Here is a 16405-nt window from a genome sequence, read left to right as displayed (position 1 = left end):
TACATGCAGCTTGAGGGAGGAGACATTGACAATTTGTACTGAGTTAGCAGCTACTAGGGCTAGAGTCATGCAGTAGTAGTTTTTATTTACATACTGTATTTCCCATAGTCTTCGTGTTAAGAGGAGAGGGGCTCCACAGTAAAGTCAAATGGCATTGTCCAGGTGTGACTGCACGATTACACCTCATAGGCGTTACAAGCTCCTGTGAACAGATTGTAGTAGGGTAATTCTCCTATTTGCCATAGGCGCAGATCTCCAATTTTAGTGACTTGAGTTTCAGGTTTTAGATCATAATCCACTGGTCTACACCTCAGATTTTCTTGCCAAGGCCACTGTTTCAACTCCCTATCCAAAGGGGTTTGAAGGAATTGCACTAGGATTGACTCTTCTTGATTTCCAAAGTAGTTAATTGGAAATCTAGCACTTATGCTGGTCTTCGCACCGCTACAGCTAAAGAAGCGCTTCCTTCTGTTGGTAGACCAAGTGACGAGTCAAGCTCTCTCTTTGGTGAGGTATCTAGCTCACTGCCATTTTGCAGGTCTAAGTACAGCCCTCCATCAGAACAATTTGGGGGGAGCATAATGTCTGCCTCATCATCAGCGTAATGAGGGTCCTTGGGATTGTCATGGACAGCTTTGGAATTGGAATCTAGGAGGTTCTTTAATCTCTGTTAGTACTGGCACGGAGGATGAGGGTCTGGCCGTAAAACCACTGGTTGGCCTTATTTATTTCATATGGTGGCATATCCCTGGCATCCAATGTGTGTTTGTGGTCAGAGACCGGAGTCTCATTGGATCCGGTACTAGCACCAGTGGAGTTGATATTGCCATGAGCACAGAAGAAATTGGTGCAGATCTGGGACCGGAAAGAGAGTCTAGACTGGCTTTGATACAGGTCCGGGAACGGGGTCTGAGGGGACAGTCAGCGTCGTGCACACCGGGTTAAGTCCACTTAGATGCCCCATCGACTCTGTGAGGCTAAAAGGCAAGCCTGATGGAGCTGATAGCATTTGAAAATTGTATGGATGTTCTGTGTGATTTTTCTCTTCCTCATCTAGCCACCCTATTTTTTACCAATTCATTAGCATCTGGAGAGTTGTGTTTCGCCTTCTCTACTGGACTTTCCTCTGTACCTGAATGGTCTCTCATTTCTGCTTAAACACATTGCCTCTTGTTCATCAGAACAAAATTGTCCTTCAGGTCTGTGTTTAATAATTAGATTTTTATCTTCTTAAAGTCTTATAATTATTAATCTTTAATTGACCGCCAAATTCAATTGAATCCACCTTTGTGGTGCCGTTAATTGCTTTAGGCCCTCCACTTCCAGTTCTTAGAATGCATCCATTGTGGTTTCTGTGATTGCAATTCTCCAGCATTTATCTATCACTAACAAATAAAGACCTCTAATGTGGAAGGAAATGTGCTACCAGGGGAAGCAACAAAAGTGAACATTACCTCCAAGATTAAGTACAAAGAATGACATTAAACACTTTGTAAGAACATTATGTTTCACAATTGCACTAGAGTTTACACAGTAATAAACATGAAATGAGAAGAGCCAGTGTTCTGGAACTTTCTTCTTAGAGCAGTTTAAGGAACTGAAGTACTTGGCTGTGTGAAAGGGCCAGGGCAGCTTTACCTCGATGTAAGGTGGTGTGTCTAAGGGAACAGTTTCCTTTCACTTGCTTCTCTTTTAACAGGAACATAACAAAAAGGGTGTGTACAGCAAAGCTGCTTTGTGTGAGTCCAACTACATTTTCTAGTGTTTTAATGTATTTTTATATAAGAAAATAACTAAATAGAAAGAAAAAGCTAGTAAATTAGCATAACATCTTAATAGGTAAAAATACTTATTCCTCAACGTTGTAACAGTGTTGGAGAACCCACATTAGCACAGATACTAAATGTTCATGAATATGAATGAATATTCCAGGTCAGAACCCCTGACCAGTAAATGAGACCAATTAGTGATCTCACTCATGCACTAAACATCTGTTATTCAGTGCTGAAATACCCTTCTGGGTGAACGTGCGCTTTACAAATGCACGGTATGTAATGCAAGTTCAAGGTATGACAGAGGTCGAGACCACATGACTTCAAAGAGCAAACTTTAAGGTCCTCACTTATGGTATGGGTGTGTGAATCTGTTATCAATGCCATTTCTGCAAGAACTTCCGAAAACAGAGATGCACACATGGGTGAACTTGTGGTTAGATAGGGTTTATTATCTCATGATCTCTACCAACAAACTGCAATATGCCAATATAGCTAAAGCACTTGTCACATGCCTCCACTTAAGAAGCGGTTTAGACACACAAAAAAAGTTTGAAAATGAATTAAAATAGATGTTAAAAAAAGCAAACTGAAAACAAATGGGAGACAGCAGCTTATCATTACAGCTCTCATTACATACAATTCTGATTGGGAATATTAATCTTTGTACCTTTGATTAGAATCCAAGTTGAACTCCTTTTCTGCATCTTTCTGGATGTATACTGAAGATAAACTTAGCTGAGAAAGAATTCGGTCTTTTCCTTCTTGCTCAGCAGTGTCCTTAAGAACTACTGTTATGGTTTCATCATCGTAGAAGTGAGCATCCAAACAACAGTAAAAACTGTACACGGATAAAAAGGATTCATGAGTAATGAAATGCAAAACGATTATAGCAGCACAAAATATTTATGTGAAACATTACTTAAAGTGTTAATGGAGTAGTTAAAATAAACTGGAGGTCTTTCAGAGTCAGTCACACACCCACAACTAAGTCATATTTATAAAGGTTTACCATGATATTTGTCAAATATATCTACGTTTTATAAGGTATATTTATTTGTTAGTGGCAGCACCTGGACTATCAATTGAATCTTTCGGCAAACCCTCCTACTAAGCGTGACAAGGTTTAACAAGGGCTGTTGCGGTTGGGGTGGGGGGTGCGGGCAGGAGATTTTTGGCTTCAGCACCGGTTGGACTTGGCCCTTTCTGCCAGGTCATACTTTTTGCCTTCACTCTTAGAGTAGGACCTGAACATTGCATTTAAAAGTTAGACATGAACCTTTCAGTTCTACATGTTCTGGTAGCAAAAAAACACCCTTTAATTTGTTTTTCACCACTGCAAGACCAGCCTCTCCCATAGAATAGCATTGGAGTTACCATATTACAATTAAGAAGTGATGATTTCAAAATGGGAGCTGGTATTCAGTTCATGTTTGAGGTCTTTGGAATATTATTGAAAACGTCCCTCCCATACTGAATTCGGATATTAAATTAGAATTTTGAAAATGCCACTTTTAGGAAGTTGTCATTTTCCTCCCTTAGCCATTAAGTGCCTGTAGCTTGTCTCATGGGCACATGCCTGGGAGCAGCTGACAATTGGGCTTTTTGTATTTCTCCTAGACAGGTCCACATAATAGGTCTCTTAGGTGTGCCTGGATTGGACATTGCTGTCAGGATGGAGGGCAAAGCTGGGCACAGCCCTATTTACACTTGAATAGGCTGTGTCCTATCTCCATACAAAGGGATTCATACCCCTTGTAGTTAGTCTGGAGCCAGGAAAGGGAACCCAATATGCCTGGGAACATCAAAGGGAAAACTCTAGAAGTTTCTCACATTTCAAAGGAAGGCCCAGGTATAAATATTGGACTCTAGACACCAAATCTTCAGATCCTGTGGATACTCCACCAGGAAGAACGCCTGCTGTGCTGCTGAAAGCCTTGTCACTCTGCTGCTCTGAAGGACTGCTGCCCTTCTGTGCTGACCTGCTGCCCTCTTGCCTCGAAGAGAAGGACGGGACCTACATCTGCTAAACCCAGGACCCCAAATTGACTCCAAGGGCTAGTTGGCTGGCCTCCTGACTAGCGTCTCGAGGACAGAAGGCTCCAACAATCTTGAACCCAGCACCTGGACTCCGCCACCTGTGAGTCCTACCCTGCAAAGGGATACCACCCCAGTCTTGGACCCTTGGAAGAGGCCCTGAAGGTTCTAAGCAGGCATAACAGACATCTCCTCTGCTGTGCGGCGCCATCCCAGAACTGATACATCACCTCTGTCGTGGAGGGTTCTCCAGATGCAAGGATCCGCATCAACCTCACAGCCTGCATCTGAACTGGCGACTATGCAAAGCTCTCCAGACACAGGCCCTCGCATCGCTAATTTCTTGTCGATGGCAGGCTCAATGGCGACGCAGTTTCTTGCATCGATTCCGGAACTGGAGCATTGCCTCGATTGTGCGACAAATCCTCGCCACTAGACTTCGCATCACAAGCCCTATTTAACAGTGACGCAAGACCTCCCATCACTGCTTCGCAGCACCTCGGAAGCGACACCTCGGCTGTGTGACGCATCCTCGGCCTGGGACCTTGTAACGCTCCGCAACCAGGACTAAAGGCACTCTTGTTCAGTGGGCCTAACTGGGCCCCAGTAGCCAGTCGGTGCTCTATCACAGTCTGCCTGAAATTGTGACTTTGTCCCAGTCCAAACCAAATATCCACTATTGCAGCTTTGTGCTTTTTGGCGCTATATTTACTGAAATCTTAAACCTGTATATCTCCGGTTCTACGGATTGAATTTTTGTTGTTTTGGTCTGGTTTTATTAATTAAAACATCCTTTTTGTGGAATGTTTTCACTTTATTCCAGTTTGAAAGTTGCACAAATACTTTACACATTGCCTCCAGGCTAAGCCTGACTGCTCGGAGCCAATCTTCCAGAAGATTGAGCACAGGTTAATTTGGGGTTTGCTTGTCATTTCACCCTGACAAGGATTGTGGTTGCTACCAGAGTAGGGTTTCGCCCCCTGCACTCTCACCCCCACCAACCAGTAACCCAATTTCTTACAGGACTGAAACTCTGGAATTCCATACTGATTAATATTCATAAAAATATGAAAACTAATTCATTGCCCAACCTGCCAATTTGTTCAGAAAGCCTAATTAAAATGTATCTATGTTGTATGAACCATTAGCACCAAGAACCCAATGTGCATGTCTGTTCTGTGAGCTTAAAGAGAAGGTTACTTACCTTCAGTAATGCCTTTTCTGGTAAAGAATTGATCTAACCACAGATTCCTTACCTTAGAATATTCCCCATGCGTCTGACTGGGTCCAGGAAATCTTGAGCAGTATCTCTGTGCTGTCAGCACGCAGACTGCTTCGCGTCTACATCGTCCATGCCGGATGTGACCTGCGTGGGGTGCTTTTATAGGCGCAAGCCTGGCACTGTGACATCAGTTTCTTTTGTGACATATTCTGCTCTCACAGAAGAAAGCCACGTCAGAACAGGTTATCAGTGTGCTGTGTCCAAGAGGATCTTCCATCTGAGGAAGTGCAGTTCCAAAGCGGGAAAGAAGGAATTGGCGGTAAGGAATCTGTAGTTAGATTGAGTGTCTACCAGAAAAGCATTACCAAAGGTAAGTAACTTTCTCTTCTCAAAGACAATTCTAATTGCAGATTAGACTAGATATCACAGCAATAACGTCCTCGGCGGAGGGGCTGCAAACAGATAATCTAAGAAGTCCTGCAGGATCGAGAGGGCAAAGTGCTCCTCTTGACTGACCTGAACATCCAGATGGTAGTGCTTCATGAAGGTAGGAAGTGGCACCCACATAGCTGCCTGGCAAATATCAAGGACGTGAATCCTACACATTAACACAGTAGTAGCACCCTTGGCTCTGTTGCAGTCAGCCCTCAAGTCTTCTGGCGGTTGCTAATGCGTAGTAGACCTTTATGCAGCATATAAACCATTGAAGAGATGTTCCTCTTTTGTAAATATTTGCCCTTCTTTGCTCCAGCAAATCCAATTACTTTTGTCGAGAGCATGTTATTCCTGTTATGCATGTCATGTGCAGGGGATTTAAGATATGAAGCTAAGAATCCTCATGCATAATAAACTAGGCTAGTTTCAAGGAAACCAATCGATATTTAATCAGCACGTAAGTGGGTAAAAGGTCATTGCTAGAACAGGTATGCAGAGCAAGGTAGGACAAATATAGAAAAAAGGTTGCTTCGCTACTTAGGACTAGGTTAAGAAACATACAACTTCACTAATGCGTAGTAGATCTTTATGCAGAGTATATGTCATTGAAGAAATGTTCCTCTTTTATATAGCTTTGCCCTTCTTTGCTCCAGCAAATCCAATGAATAGTTATCATCCAGGCGGTGTGGTACTTCTTGGGCAAATTGCATCTTTGGAGTCCTGAGCACTTGGAGAACAACAGCTTCTTGTTAACCCTTGGCTCAGGTCTGAGGGCTAGCTGTACAGGAATCCCTATTTGGAGACCACTTTACCAGTACACCGAGCTTGTTTACTTACAACCATCGGATTAGGGAACTTGGTCTGGGCACACTTAAATTGCTCCTCTAGAAGGCCCTAATCAGCCGATGATTCCTATAGCTCTAAAAGTGAAACAGAATCCAACATGTGCTCCCCATCAGGTGACAGGTGATGCCTGGCTACCTGCCTATTCACTGGCGTGCAAGAGAAGTGCTTTGACCTAGTGCCCATCCAAGCATCAATGAGGCCTCGTTGATGGGAAGCGCTCATGCATGCCTAGATACTGCGGACTGCCTGGGGGAGGGTAACTGGGTCATTATGGACTGGACACTGCCAAGTATGTTATTCATGCTTGCCTAGATTCTGCAGACTGCCAGGAGAAGGCACCAGCATTGCGCTTCACTGCCATGCATGGATGAGTTCCCCCTCGGGTGCTCAGCATACTTTTTTCCTTTAGGTGGTGTTGGACCTTGAACCTGTGCGGTCTCAAAGTTTGCCTGGGTCAGACATCTCGTCTTGTCCTTCTGAGTTCAGCTTCTTCTGGATGTACCGCTTCAGGGACGGGAGGTTGTCAGGTAGCCTGTGCTCTGATGAATAAGCTGCCACCAATCTGGGTCTAATGAGGTTACTGCCCCGAAAGCACTTTATGACCAAACGTCAATCGTGGATTTCTCCCTTCATCGCCATCTACACCTGGGTAATGGGTTAGTTGAAGTCAGTTACACAAAAGATTTACATCTACATGGGATCTACATGCACTCGCTCTTTCTACTAAAGTTCTATAGGACTCAGTCTCTTACGTTTTACTTTGAACATGAGCCATTTGGACGGAACAAAAGAAACGGGATGTGTCCCAAATATCCATGGCAACCACAGGCAATTCTATTTGATCTACTTTAGTACTTTCTGTGGTGGCAACAATGAGGGTAGCACTCAATAGGTCCTTCACTGTACATTTCATCTTAAAGGGACATTCCTTGTCACACCTAAGGCACCACAGATCTTGGCATCAGAGAAAGAAGTTTCACTTCCATTCCCTTTCTGGCCCTGGCAAGAGGACATTTTGTCCTTGGGCTTCTGGTCAGCTTGGAGGCTCTGGGAATTGCTATTGCCAGTGCTCCCAGGCTTTTGGCTAGGCAACTTGCAACTTTTGTTTCCCTTGGACCTTCCAGACATCTGCCCCTTCTGTCCAACACTTTTGACAAACCACAAGTCAGCAGCTATTACCGCTCCTTGTGGTCAAGTTAGCAATATATTGCTTGAGGACTGGTAAGCACTCCTCCCTGAATTGTTCAGGCAGAAAATTATGGTTAAATAATTAAAGTTCCTTGGACTTCAATAATTTCACCCAGGGATTCCTGTTGCGTTCTGCTGCCTGCAGCAGGGTCTCAAAACAAACTTCTTCTTTCTTGCCATTATACTCGAGTTTTCTTTACTGCTGGAGGCAGTCCAAATCTCATTATAACAAGATCTTGCATACCGCTATGCCGCAATCTCTCCGCATCACTGAAGTCTAAAAATGTTTCGTACCTACTTATGGGAAGGTGACTTTGCATAACTGCCTCTTGCTTATTATGGCCCACGTTCTCAGATGCTCCTGTCAATGTTATGGTTTTGAGACATTCCAAAACATCAGCACCGAAAGCGCAGGAGGGAACAACCTCATTTGGAGTTAAGAATCCAGGAAGGGGCTCAATAACTTTCATGTTATATGCTTTAGACCAGGCTGTCGATAAACAGCCTGCTTCCCAATGTATTCATTTTAAGGGCATTGGCTACCCTCTCCTACTTTAGCTCTAACCTCCCTTTTTGCAGCTCTCAGTACCATTCAACCTTGCACCTTCTCTTTACCAATTCTCCCCGTCTCCTTTTCATTCCTTTTTTCACTATGAGATAGCCTAATTTTCCCTTAGTAAAACTGCCAAGATGTCTCATCATCATTGGGCTTTGGTTTAAGGGGAGATTTGTTTAATCTTCTTCAGAGTTAAAGCATCTGAAATGGATGGCATGCTAGGGTAGAAGAATTACAAAAGAAAAGAAGATGGTAAAGATTGAGGGGACACTGCCCTAGGACACCTGCACTTGGGGATGGCAGGGTGAGGGGGTGGGGGTTAACTACTATCCCTTCAACCAGGCTCAGCGGTACTAATACTAACTGGAACCAGCCCTGAGTCTTCAGTGGTCACTTGTCTAGGAGATAATGCTTGAGGCAAAGAGCTGCCCTTGGATAGTGTATTTGAGCTGTAACCTCATGCCTATGTAAAGCAGCTTCATTTCAGCTACCTTCATGGCCTGCAGCTCACATTCTCTCCAGACCTTATAAAAGATGTTTTATGTATAAAATCCTTGAATTATTACTGGTATCAATCCTTCATACTAGCCTATCGCTTCAACAGCTGACACCATTGTGAGGACTTTTCTTGAGTTCCTACACAGAGCACTAGACATTACTGATTGGTAGGATTACGGTTGTTTACTACTGCTGCTCTCAAACTCAATTAGGCACTTGATTTTCTCTGAAGCGTTCAAGGCTTATTTTAAGAAGTTGTTTTGGGTTAAGAAACTCAGGCAGCTCTAACACTCCAGATAACAGTTAGTAAACAGACTGTCTAGTCAGTTCTTATCTTTATGTAGAAAACGTCTATTACAAGTAAGTAAATTATGGCACACTTAAAGATAGATGCGCAAATAAAACTACCAGTGCCTCTGGGGAACAGAACCAATCCCAAAATGGAAAGAACTTCAAATGTTACCAAAGCACCATCTCGGTAGGCCCTCAAAAACAGTTTAATATTGAGCCCTATGGTCAATGTTATTCTAATGAGAATATTTTTAAAGTGCATGGTCTCCTTTGTACAAATAAGTTTGAGTAAGGGCATGCAGGCAAGGATACAGGTACTCAAGAGTCCCATTGGACTCTTAGTTAGTGAGAGTTTGTAAGCTGATTTGGTAGTTTCCACTACTTGCCCCCAAAGCCAGCGTATGTACCTCAGAATCTACCAGCCACTGAAAAGGTTATCCATCTCATAGAGGGATACCCATTTGGGTTGGTAGCACTCCACTGGATTAGTGGCCTGTAGCCACTAATCCAATGGAAAGGACAGGTGACTGCATCTTTGACTGGCAACATCTGTGGAACCAAAATTGCAAGTATGATGGTTCTGGATTCAGTGTTTCCTATTCTAGACTTCTCCCGTTCATCTTTTACAAAGATTATGCTGCGTGATTTTTAATAGTGAATCAAGATCCTAAGGTTACAAAAGGAGGGCTCAATATCTGATTTTAAAGAAAACTGCATTTTGATGATAGTGAACTGAAATCCAAATCAGCATATTAGAATTGGGTAACATGGATGATCTTAGGGCAAGAAAATGACTTTAAAAAACCCAATATTGGTCTCATTTATGGGGCTTTGGCGTAGGGCAGTGCAGCAAGTCACCTTGCTGCACTGCCTTTCATCAAAGTGCAAGGACAGGAAAGCACAGTATCTATATATGCATTACTGTCCTTTCCTCCTGCGCTGGCGCTGTTTCGGCAGTCTAATGCTAACGCAGGCACCCTTGCACCATGGTTCAAGGGTGCCTCTGTTGTCTGCGGGACTGTATTGCATAGGAAGGGGCACCTTCCTGCACAAAATAATCCTGGGAGGCTTTTCATCTTTCCATGTGTGCTGCACACTGCAGAAAACATGAAAAGAGTAAACGAGAAGAAATAAAGTCATTTCTCTTCGTTGCTCCTCCCCTGGGGAGGCATAAGATTTTGGCACAAACCCAGGTTTACATGGGTTTGTAAATCTGGGGAAGCGTAAAAATCTATAGCTGTTGTGTGAGAACACCCAATCCAATGCACATGGAACGCCTCCCTGGGGCAGCGTGACTCAACACAGTGATTTGCGCTGCCTTGTCTTACTCCATATCTATGAGCCTATTTAAAGCCAGGCAAAGTGGCTGTGTGTGACCTCATAAATATCATTTTGTAGTTTGCGCCGCCGTTGTGTGATAAAAAATGAAGCTCAGGTGGTGCAAGGGGCTCATAAATATGCCCCTATGTGTCGATGAGGACATGAATCATAACACACAACGGTGACATTACTAATTAGTTTCTCATCCTGCTGTCTTGTTCACTCCCTCTGCCTCGCCAATTCAATGTAAAAGTTACATAAAAATAAAAGTATTTTCAATTGCTTTTTTTTTTTTTAAACGCTGTGTGCATCAATTCGGAAACAACAAAATGGATGATGAGCGTAAATTAAAAGAAACACGGTGCTGGCCAAAGGACCTCGAAATTTATACATGATTGTATACAGGCATTCATGACAAACATCTGTAAAACAACTGTAAGACAAAACATTTGGAACTACATAAAAATAAAAGAATAAATTAACACTATGTCACCTTTCGTTGGAACTTTCATCTGCACTGTCCAAGGAGTTTCCAAACTCAATTGCTAGTAGCCCATTTGTGGTAGACCTAAGGGAGAATGTTATGTTAGTCGTTTTTTCTCTCCAAATGCAAAAGATAAGCACATCTGACGCAATATTCCACAAAATATACTCAAATCAAATTCCCAAAAAGTGCATCATAAGAATTGATGATAACAGATGAAATTCAAACTGAAATAAATATTTATTTGTGGTTTTTGTAACGTGCTTATGCCGTTAGGTAGCCTCTTTTTTAGGATTTTATTTATTTTTATGGTTTCTTACAGGTTCACAAAAAGTTCACAAAAATAATCTTATTGCGAATAATATCCAATTCATCATCAATTCCATTTATAAAGTCCAAGTGCGAAGTCCGAAATAGGGCAAAATATAGATCATCATAAAACTGCACCTAAACCAGTTCCGATATTATGGTTTCAAAAACGAAACGGATATAGAATGCCGGAAAATGTTGAATACTAAAATTTCCTCCTCTAAAAGACCAAAATGTACATCAAGATACTGTGTGCGAAAACAATTTCACAAGTGTCATATTTTTATAAGCTCTTTCTCTATAGTGCCATTATTGAACTCAAAGTGCTCAGTGCTAAATATATAAATATCCATATACAGGTACAAAAGTGCAAGCTTGGCCCATTATAAAGACAATAAACAATTTCAGAAGCAATCAAGTGCTGAAATATATAAAATACAAATCAAGATGCTACGTACTAGATACAACTTCTAAAATGTCATTTGGTAACAAATTATTTCTCTAAAGTGCCAACATAGAGATCACAATACTAAATATGATTTCAGAGGTGTCGAGTGCTAAAAATGTCATTCTCAAAAATGCCCATTTAAAAATTGCAGTGCTGAATTCAATGTGCCTAAATATTCACCTATATTTAAGTACATGTTTGGTTCGTACTAAAGACGGCTGAATCCACTCCGATTTCCACCGCCTATTCATTTATTAACACTTCTTATCTTATTTCAAACATGTATAAATGGGGCGGAATATTTCCATATTTTTGCAAAGCTTCTAGCTTTCCCCACTTGCTTTGCATAGAGCTGCTCCCTTAAATATACTTTATTAAACTTATCTATCTACATTTGCAACTTTAGTGGTTCAACAGATTTCCACAATGCCATAATGATTGATCTTGCCAGCAACATTGCTATATACCACCAACGCCGAGCTGAAGCGGGTCAAACACCTAAATGTTTCGAGCAGTCAACACAAAACAGCACTCATATTCACTAAATACTTTCCTAACAGAACTCCACAGCCCTCTCAACACCTCTACCCAAAAAGTTTGAACCCTATTGCATTCCCAAATAATATGAATCCAGGTGCCCGAACCAGAGCATCTGGGACACTGCTCCAATATATTGGCATTCCATTTATGTAACAAGGCAGGAGTATAATATACCATCCACTGGAAATACAGTTGCATTTTACAAAAATTGGAAGCACGTAATACTCTGAAGTTAAGGGCAGACACTTCCAACCACTGAGCCAGAGATAAGTTCACCCCATTCTCTCATGACCACTTGGGTTGTATACTTAAAAAACGGTCTTTTTTTTTTGAGTATGGGTAGTGTGGGGTATGTCTCTTGGAATGTAAATGGCCTCCGTACCAAGCCCAGAGCTAATAGAATTATGCAATATTTACGGGACTTGGATACGCAGGTCATTGTGCTCCAGGAGACACATTTAACACATGCCGAAATGCTTGCCTTTCTTAAGAAATTTGGGTGGATAGACTTTGCAGTTTCAACAACCCAAACAACTAACACAAGAGGGGTCTCAATTATATTTAAAAAGGGAGCCAAAGCTAGGCTGATATCACAGGCGGTTGACCCAGGTGGCAGATGGGCCATAGCGTCAGTGGTTATGTCTGGTATGCTAAACACAATTGTAGGATATTATGGTCCGAATCAGGATGACCCCTCTACTCGAGTCAATTTTTTCACATCTGCTTTCCTTCCCTGATCCGATTATTCTGGCAGGCGATTTTAACATCGTATTGGACCCTTTACTGGATAAATCGGCTAATAATCGTTCTGCCGTCTTCTCCAAATCTAGGGCCTTGCTGCAAAGCGCTATGAAACAATATGGTTATGTTGATATCTGGAGAATGAGGTCGGGACAACAACAAGGGGTTTCTTTTCGGAATTTTAAATACCACCACCAGTCCAGAATTGATTTCATCCTAATAAGTCTGAGACTGGTAGATTCCGTAAAGGCTATCAGCTACCTCCCATTACATTTGTCTGACCATGCGGCCGTAGTAATGGAACTGGCTAGACCGATTAAGAAGTGCTCCACGTCTTGGTCTTTTGACCGCTCTCTTCTTTCATCTCATGAGGATATCGCATTTCTTAAATCTGAAACCCAGAATTTTTTGAACTCCAATAGAGGTTCAGCCACGACTAGAATAATTTGGGATTCCTTTAAAGCCTTCTTGAGAGGGGTTATTATGGGGAAAGTCTCATACCGCAGGAAGCTACATAGAGAAGAAGTTACCTCCATTGAAGCTCAGATATGTCAAATACAACAAGACATAGATACCAACTATGTGGCTCCCGGATCAGATCCGTCCAATCTTCACAGTCAACTACTAGCCTTGAAGGGTGGTCTGAGTTCGATATTAAATCTTCGACTTCAACAAAGATGGGAAGCAAGTAAGTTGGCCCACTTTGAATATAGCGAGGGCTCTGGGAAACTACTGGCTTGGAAGATCAAAACGGATCTGGTTCGGAATAACATTGCCGCAATAATGGTAGATAACAATACCTTACACTCTGATGAGGATATTAGGGGTGCCTTCAGAGATTACTTTCAGGTGATCTATAAGGAGGATAAGGAGATCTCGATAGATTCTATTGAGGGCTGGTTGAAAGACATTAATCTTCCTTCGCTATCGGCCGATCAATCTCTTCTCTTAGATAAAGCCATCACTGAGGAAGAGGTAAGATCCGCCATTAAAAGCGGTAAGAAGGGGAAGGCGGCTGGGCCGGATGGCTTGCCGGCAGAAATCTATAGAGCCCTTGAAATAGAATTAGTCCCATTCCTCACTATTCTTTTCAATCAAATCTTATTGGATGGGCAGCTCCCCCCAGCCTCATGGGATAATGCCTCTATTACACTTATTCTGAAACCAGGGAAGCCAAAGACCGCTTGTGGATCTTATAGGCCAATTTCAATACTCAATGTGGATTATAAGATCTTTACCACTATTTTAGCATCAAGGTTGGCTGTGATTGCGCCTTCGGTCCTCCACTCTGACCAAAAGGGCTTTGTTAAAGGGCGACAACTATATGAGCTAACCTACGATTTAATAGGTGCCATAGATATAGCATCGGCCCGTGCCCTCCCCTTGGCCGCCCTCACGTTGGACGCGACCAAGGCTTTTGACAGAGTCAATTGGTCATACCTGTCGGGAGCCTTGGCTAAGTTTGGCGTGGGGGCTGGGTTTCGCAGGGTTATAAGCTTGTTATATCATAGCCCAGTTGCACGTCTGTTGGTCAATGGAGAGTTATCCGACCCAGTCACTATTACTAGGGGGACTCGGCAGGGCTGCCCACTTTCCCCCTTACTGTTCGATTTTTACATCGAACCCTTTGCGCAACAACTGAGGGAGGAGGTCAACATCAAACCTTTCTTATATAAAGGTTGGGAAAGGAAAGTAGCCCTTTATGCCGATGATGTGCTTATTCTTACTTCGGATGTTGCCACCGCACTCCCTTTGGTGTTAAAGTTAGCCCATCTATTTGGCCAGGTTTCCGGTTACGAAATAAATGATGCCAAAACCGAGATGCTTGTCTGGAATGATGACGGGCAAGCTAGGGATCTACAAGCAGGCTCTTCGATGAGGTATTTGGGCTTACATATTGGGAAGGACATAGGGAAAATTGCTCAAGTTAACCTAACAGCAGTAGCTAAAGAGTGTCGCAGGTTATTGCTTTCATGGTCTTGTATTCCACTATCTCTAATTGGGAGGGTTAACTTAATTAAAATGTCGATTCTTCCTAAAGTTTCTTTTTTGTTTTCTACCATTCCCCTGCATTTTGATTTCTCTTGTTTAGTTAAGTTACAGTCAGATATAACATCTTTCATCTGGAATAATAAACAGGCAAGGATTTCTTGGATAAAGCTTAGGAGGCGAAGGGACAAAGGGGGCCTGGCTGCCCCTGACTTGAAACTATATGCTTGGGCTTTTCAGTTAACTCATTCCCGTATGTTGTTAAAATTACCTTATGACTACGGGGTGGGGCGGATGTTTTCAGCCATGCTAGAAGGGGAAAAAGTTAGCCAATCTGCCTTTTTATTTAAATTTGGCAACCCCAAGTACTTTAAAAAAATTAAACTGAAAGTATTACAGGGTTTGGCAAAGTTGTGGGCCGAAGTCACTAGATCTATTAAACAAGGCTACTATTGTGATAAGACTCCGTTATGGGGGCTACCTGAAAACCCTGACTGGCTCGGAGATATCTTAGCGGCACCTATAAGAGATGCAGGCCTAGAGGTCTGGGGAGATCTCTTTTTTGAAGGGGAGTTGCTTGCATGGGAACAGCTGCAGGCTAAGATTGGCCCTAACCTCTCAAGGTTTAAATACTTTCAAATGCATAGCTGGACTCAGGCCTATAAAACTCAACCCCTCGGAAGAAATAGGTTCCTACTTGGAGGATGTAGCCCACTTATAAATAATCTGGTTAACAACCCCTTGGGTAAGAAAGAGACTTCACAGTGGTATCGACTATTATTGGAAGAAACGGATGGCGTCTTTAATCTGCCGGACCTGCTGTGGAGCCCTTTAATTTCTGGTCCCAAAGCACAAGAACTCTGGTCAGTATCATTCGACCTTTTGTACACCATAGTGAAGCCATCTTGGCTACGCAGGAACCATTTGTTTACTTTGCATCGGGCATATTATTCTCCCCTTAGATTATCTAAATTCTCCGAGGGCAACTCTATTGCGTGCTCAAGGTGTGGTCTTCTGGCTGCTTCGGACACCCATATGTTTTTTGACTGCCCTACTTTACAGCCATACTGGGCAGCTATCAGTAATACTCTAACCATTTCATTGGGGGTCCATGTTAATATTGACTTATCTCTAGCGATTTTCGGGGTCTTGGAAGGAGTACGACTTGCAGCCAAAAAATTGGTGTTCTACGCGGTGCTGTTGGCAAGAAGGGAGATCTGCAAGAAGTGGAAAGACCCGACTCCACCCTCCTTCAGTGAATGGCAGACCTCCGTTTTGTCTACATCACGTATGGACCTTGTTAGAGCTGGCAATCAGAATAAGAGAGCTTTCTGGCATTTGTTATCATGGGTTCACTGATTTCCGTTTTTTTTTTTTTTTTTTTTTTTTTCCCCGGGTCCCATGATTATCCTATTATGGTGCTCCCATTGCCGTTTACACCATGTGATTTGTCTCTACCTGGTCCTAGCCCGGGCTCACCTTGGTGGTTTATAAAATGGGAATCGCTTGCCTCTTCGCCTTCTAAGATTGACACTGCAATGGCTGAGGGATATTGTGTACCTTCCATCTCGTTTTCCTTATCCCTGCCAGTTCTTATGAACTGAGACAGTCATGTGCAAGCTAATCTGGCTTGGCATTGGAACCATGGTAGCAATGAGGACAAAAAAAACCAAAAAAAAAAAAACCTGTGTCTGAAAATCTAGGTTAAGACATTTTATCCACTGAGTCT

General features: G+C 42.6%; 1 protein-coding gene across 1 annotated transcript in view; it reads right to left on the bottom strand.

Moving 5' to 3' along the window:
• The window catches only part of ANAPC4 (anaphase promoting complex subunit 4), a 259145-nt gene that overhangs the window by 25618 nt on the left and 217122 nt on the right, over positions 1-16405 (bottom strand). Inside the window, exons 25-26 of the mRNA XM_085642313.1 lie at positions 10659-10733; positions 2443-2613 (exon numbers count right to left, since the gene is read on the bottom strand). Coding sequence (XP_085498439.1) covers positions 2443-2613; positions 10659-10733 — 246 coding nt within the window. The remainder of the gene's footprint in view (positions 1-2442; positions 2614-10658; positions 10734-16405) is intronic.

Source organism: Triturus cristatus, chromosome 2_2 (genome assembly GCF_964204655.1).
Source record: "Triturus cristatus chromosome 2_2, aTriCri1.1, whole genome shotgun sequence".
Taxonomy (NCBI): domain Eukaryota; kingdom Metazoa; phylum Chordata; class Amphibia; order Caudata; family Salamandridae; genus Triturus; species Triturus cristatus.
The sequence above is the reverse complement of the archived record's forward strand: the minus strand, read 5'-3'. Positions and strand labels throughout refer to the sequence as shown.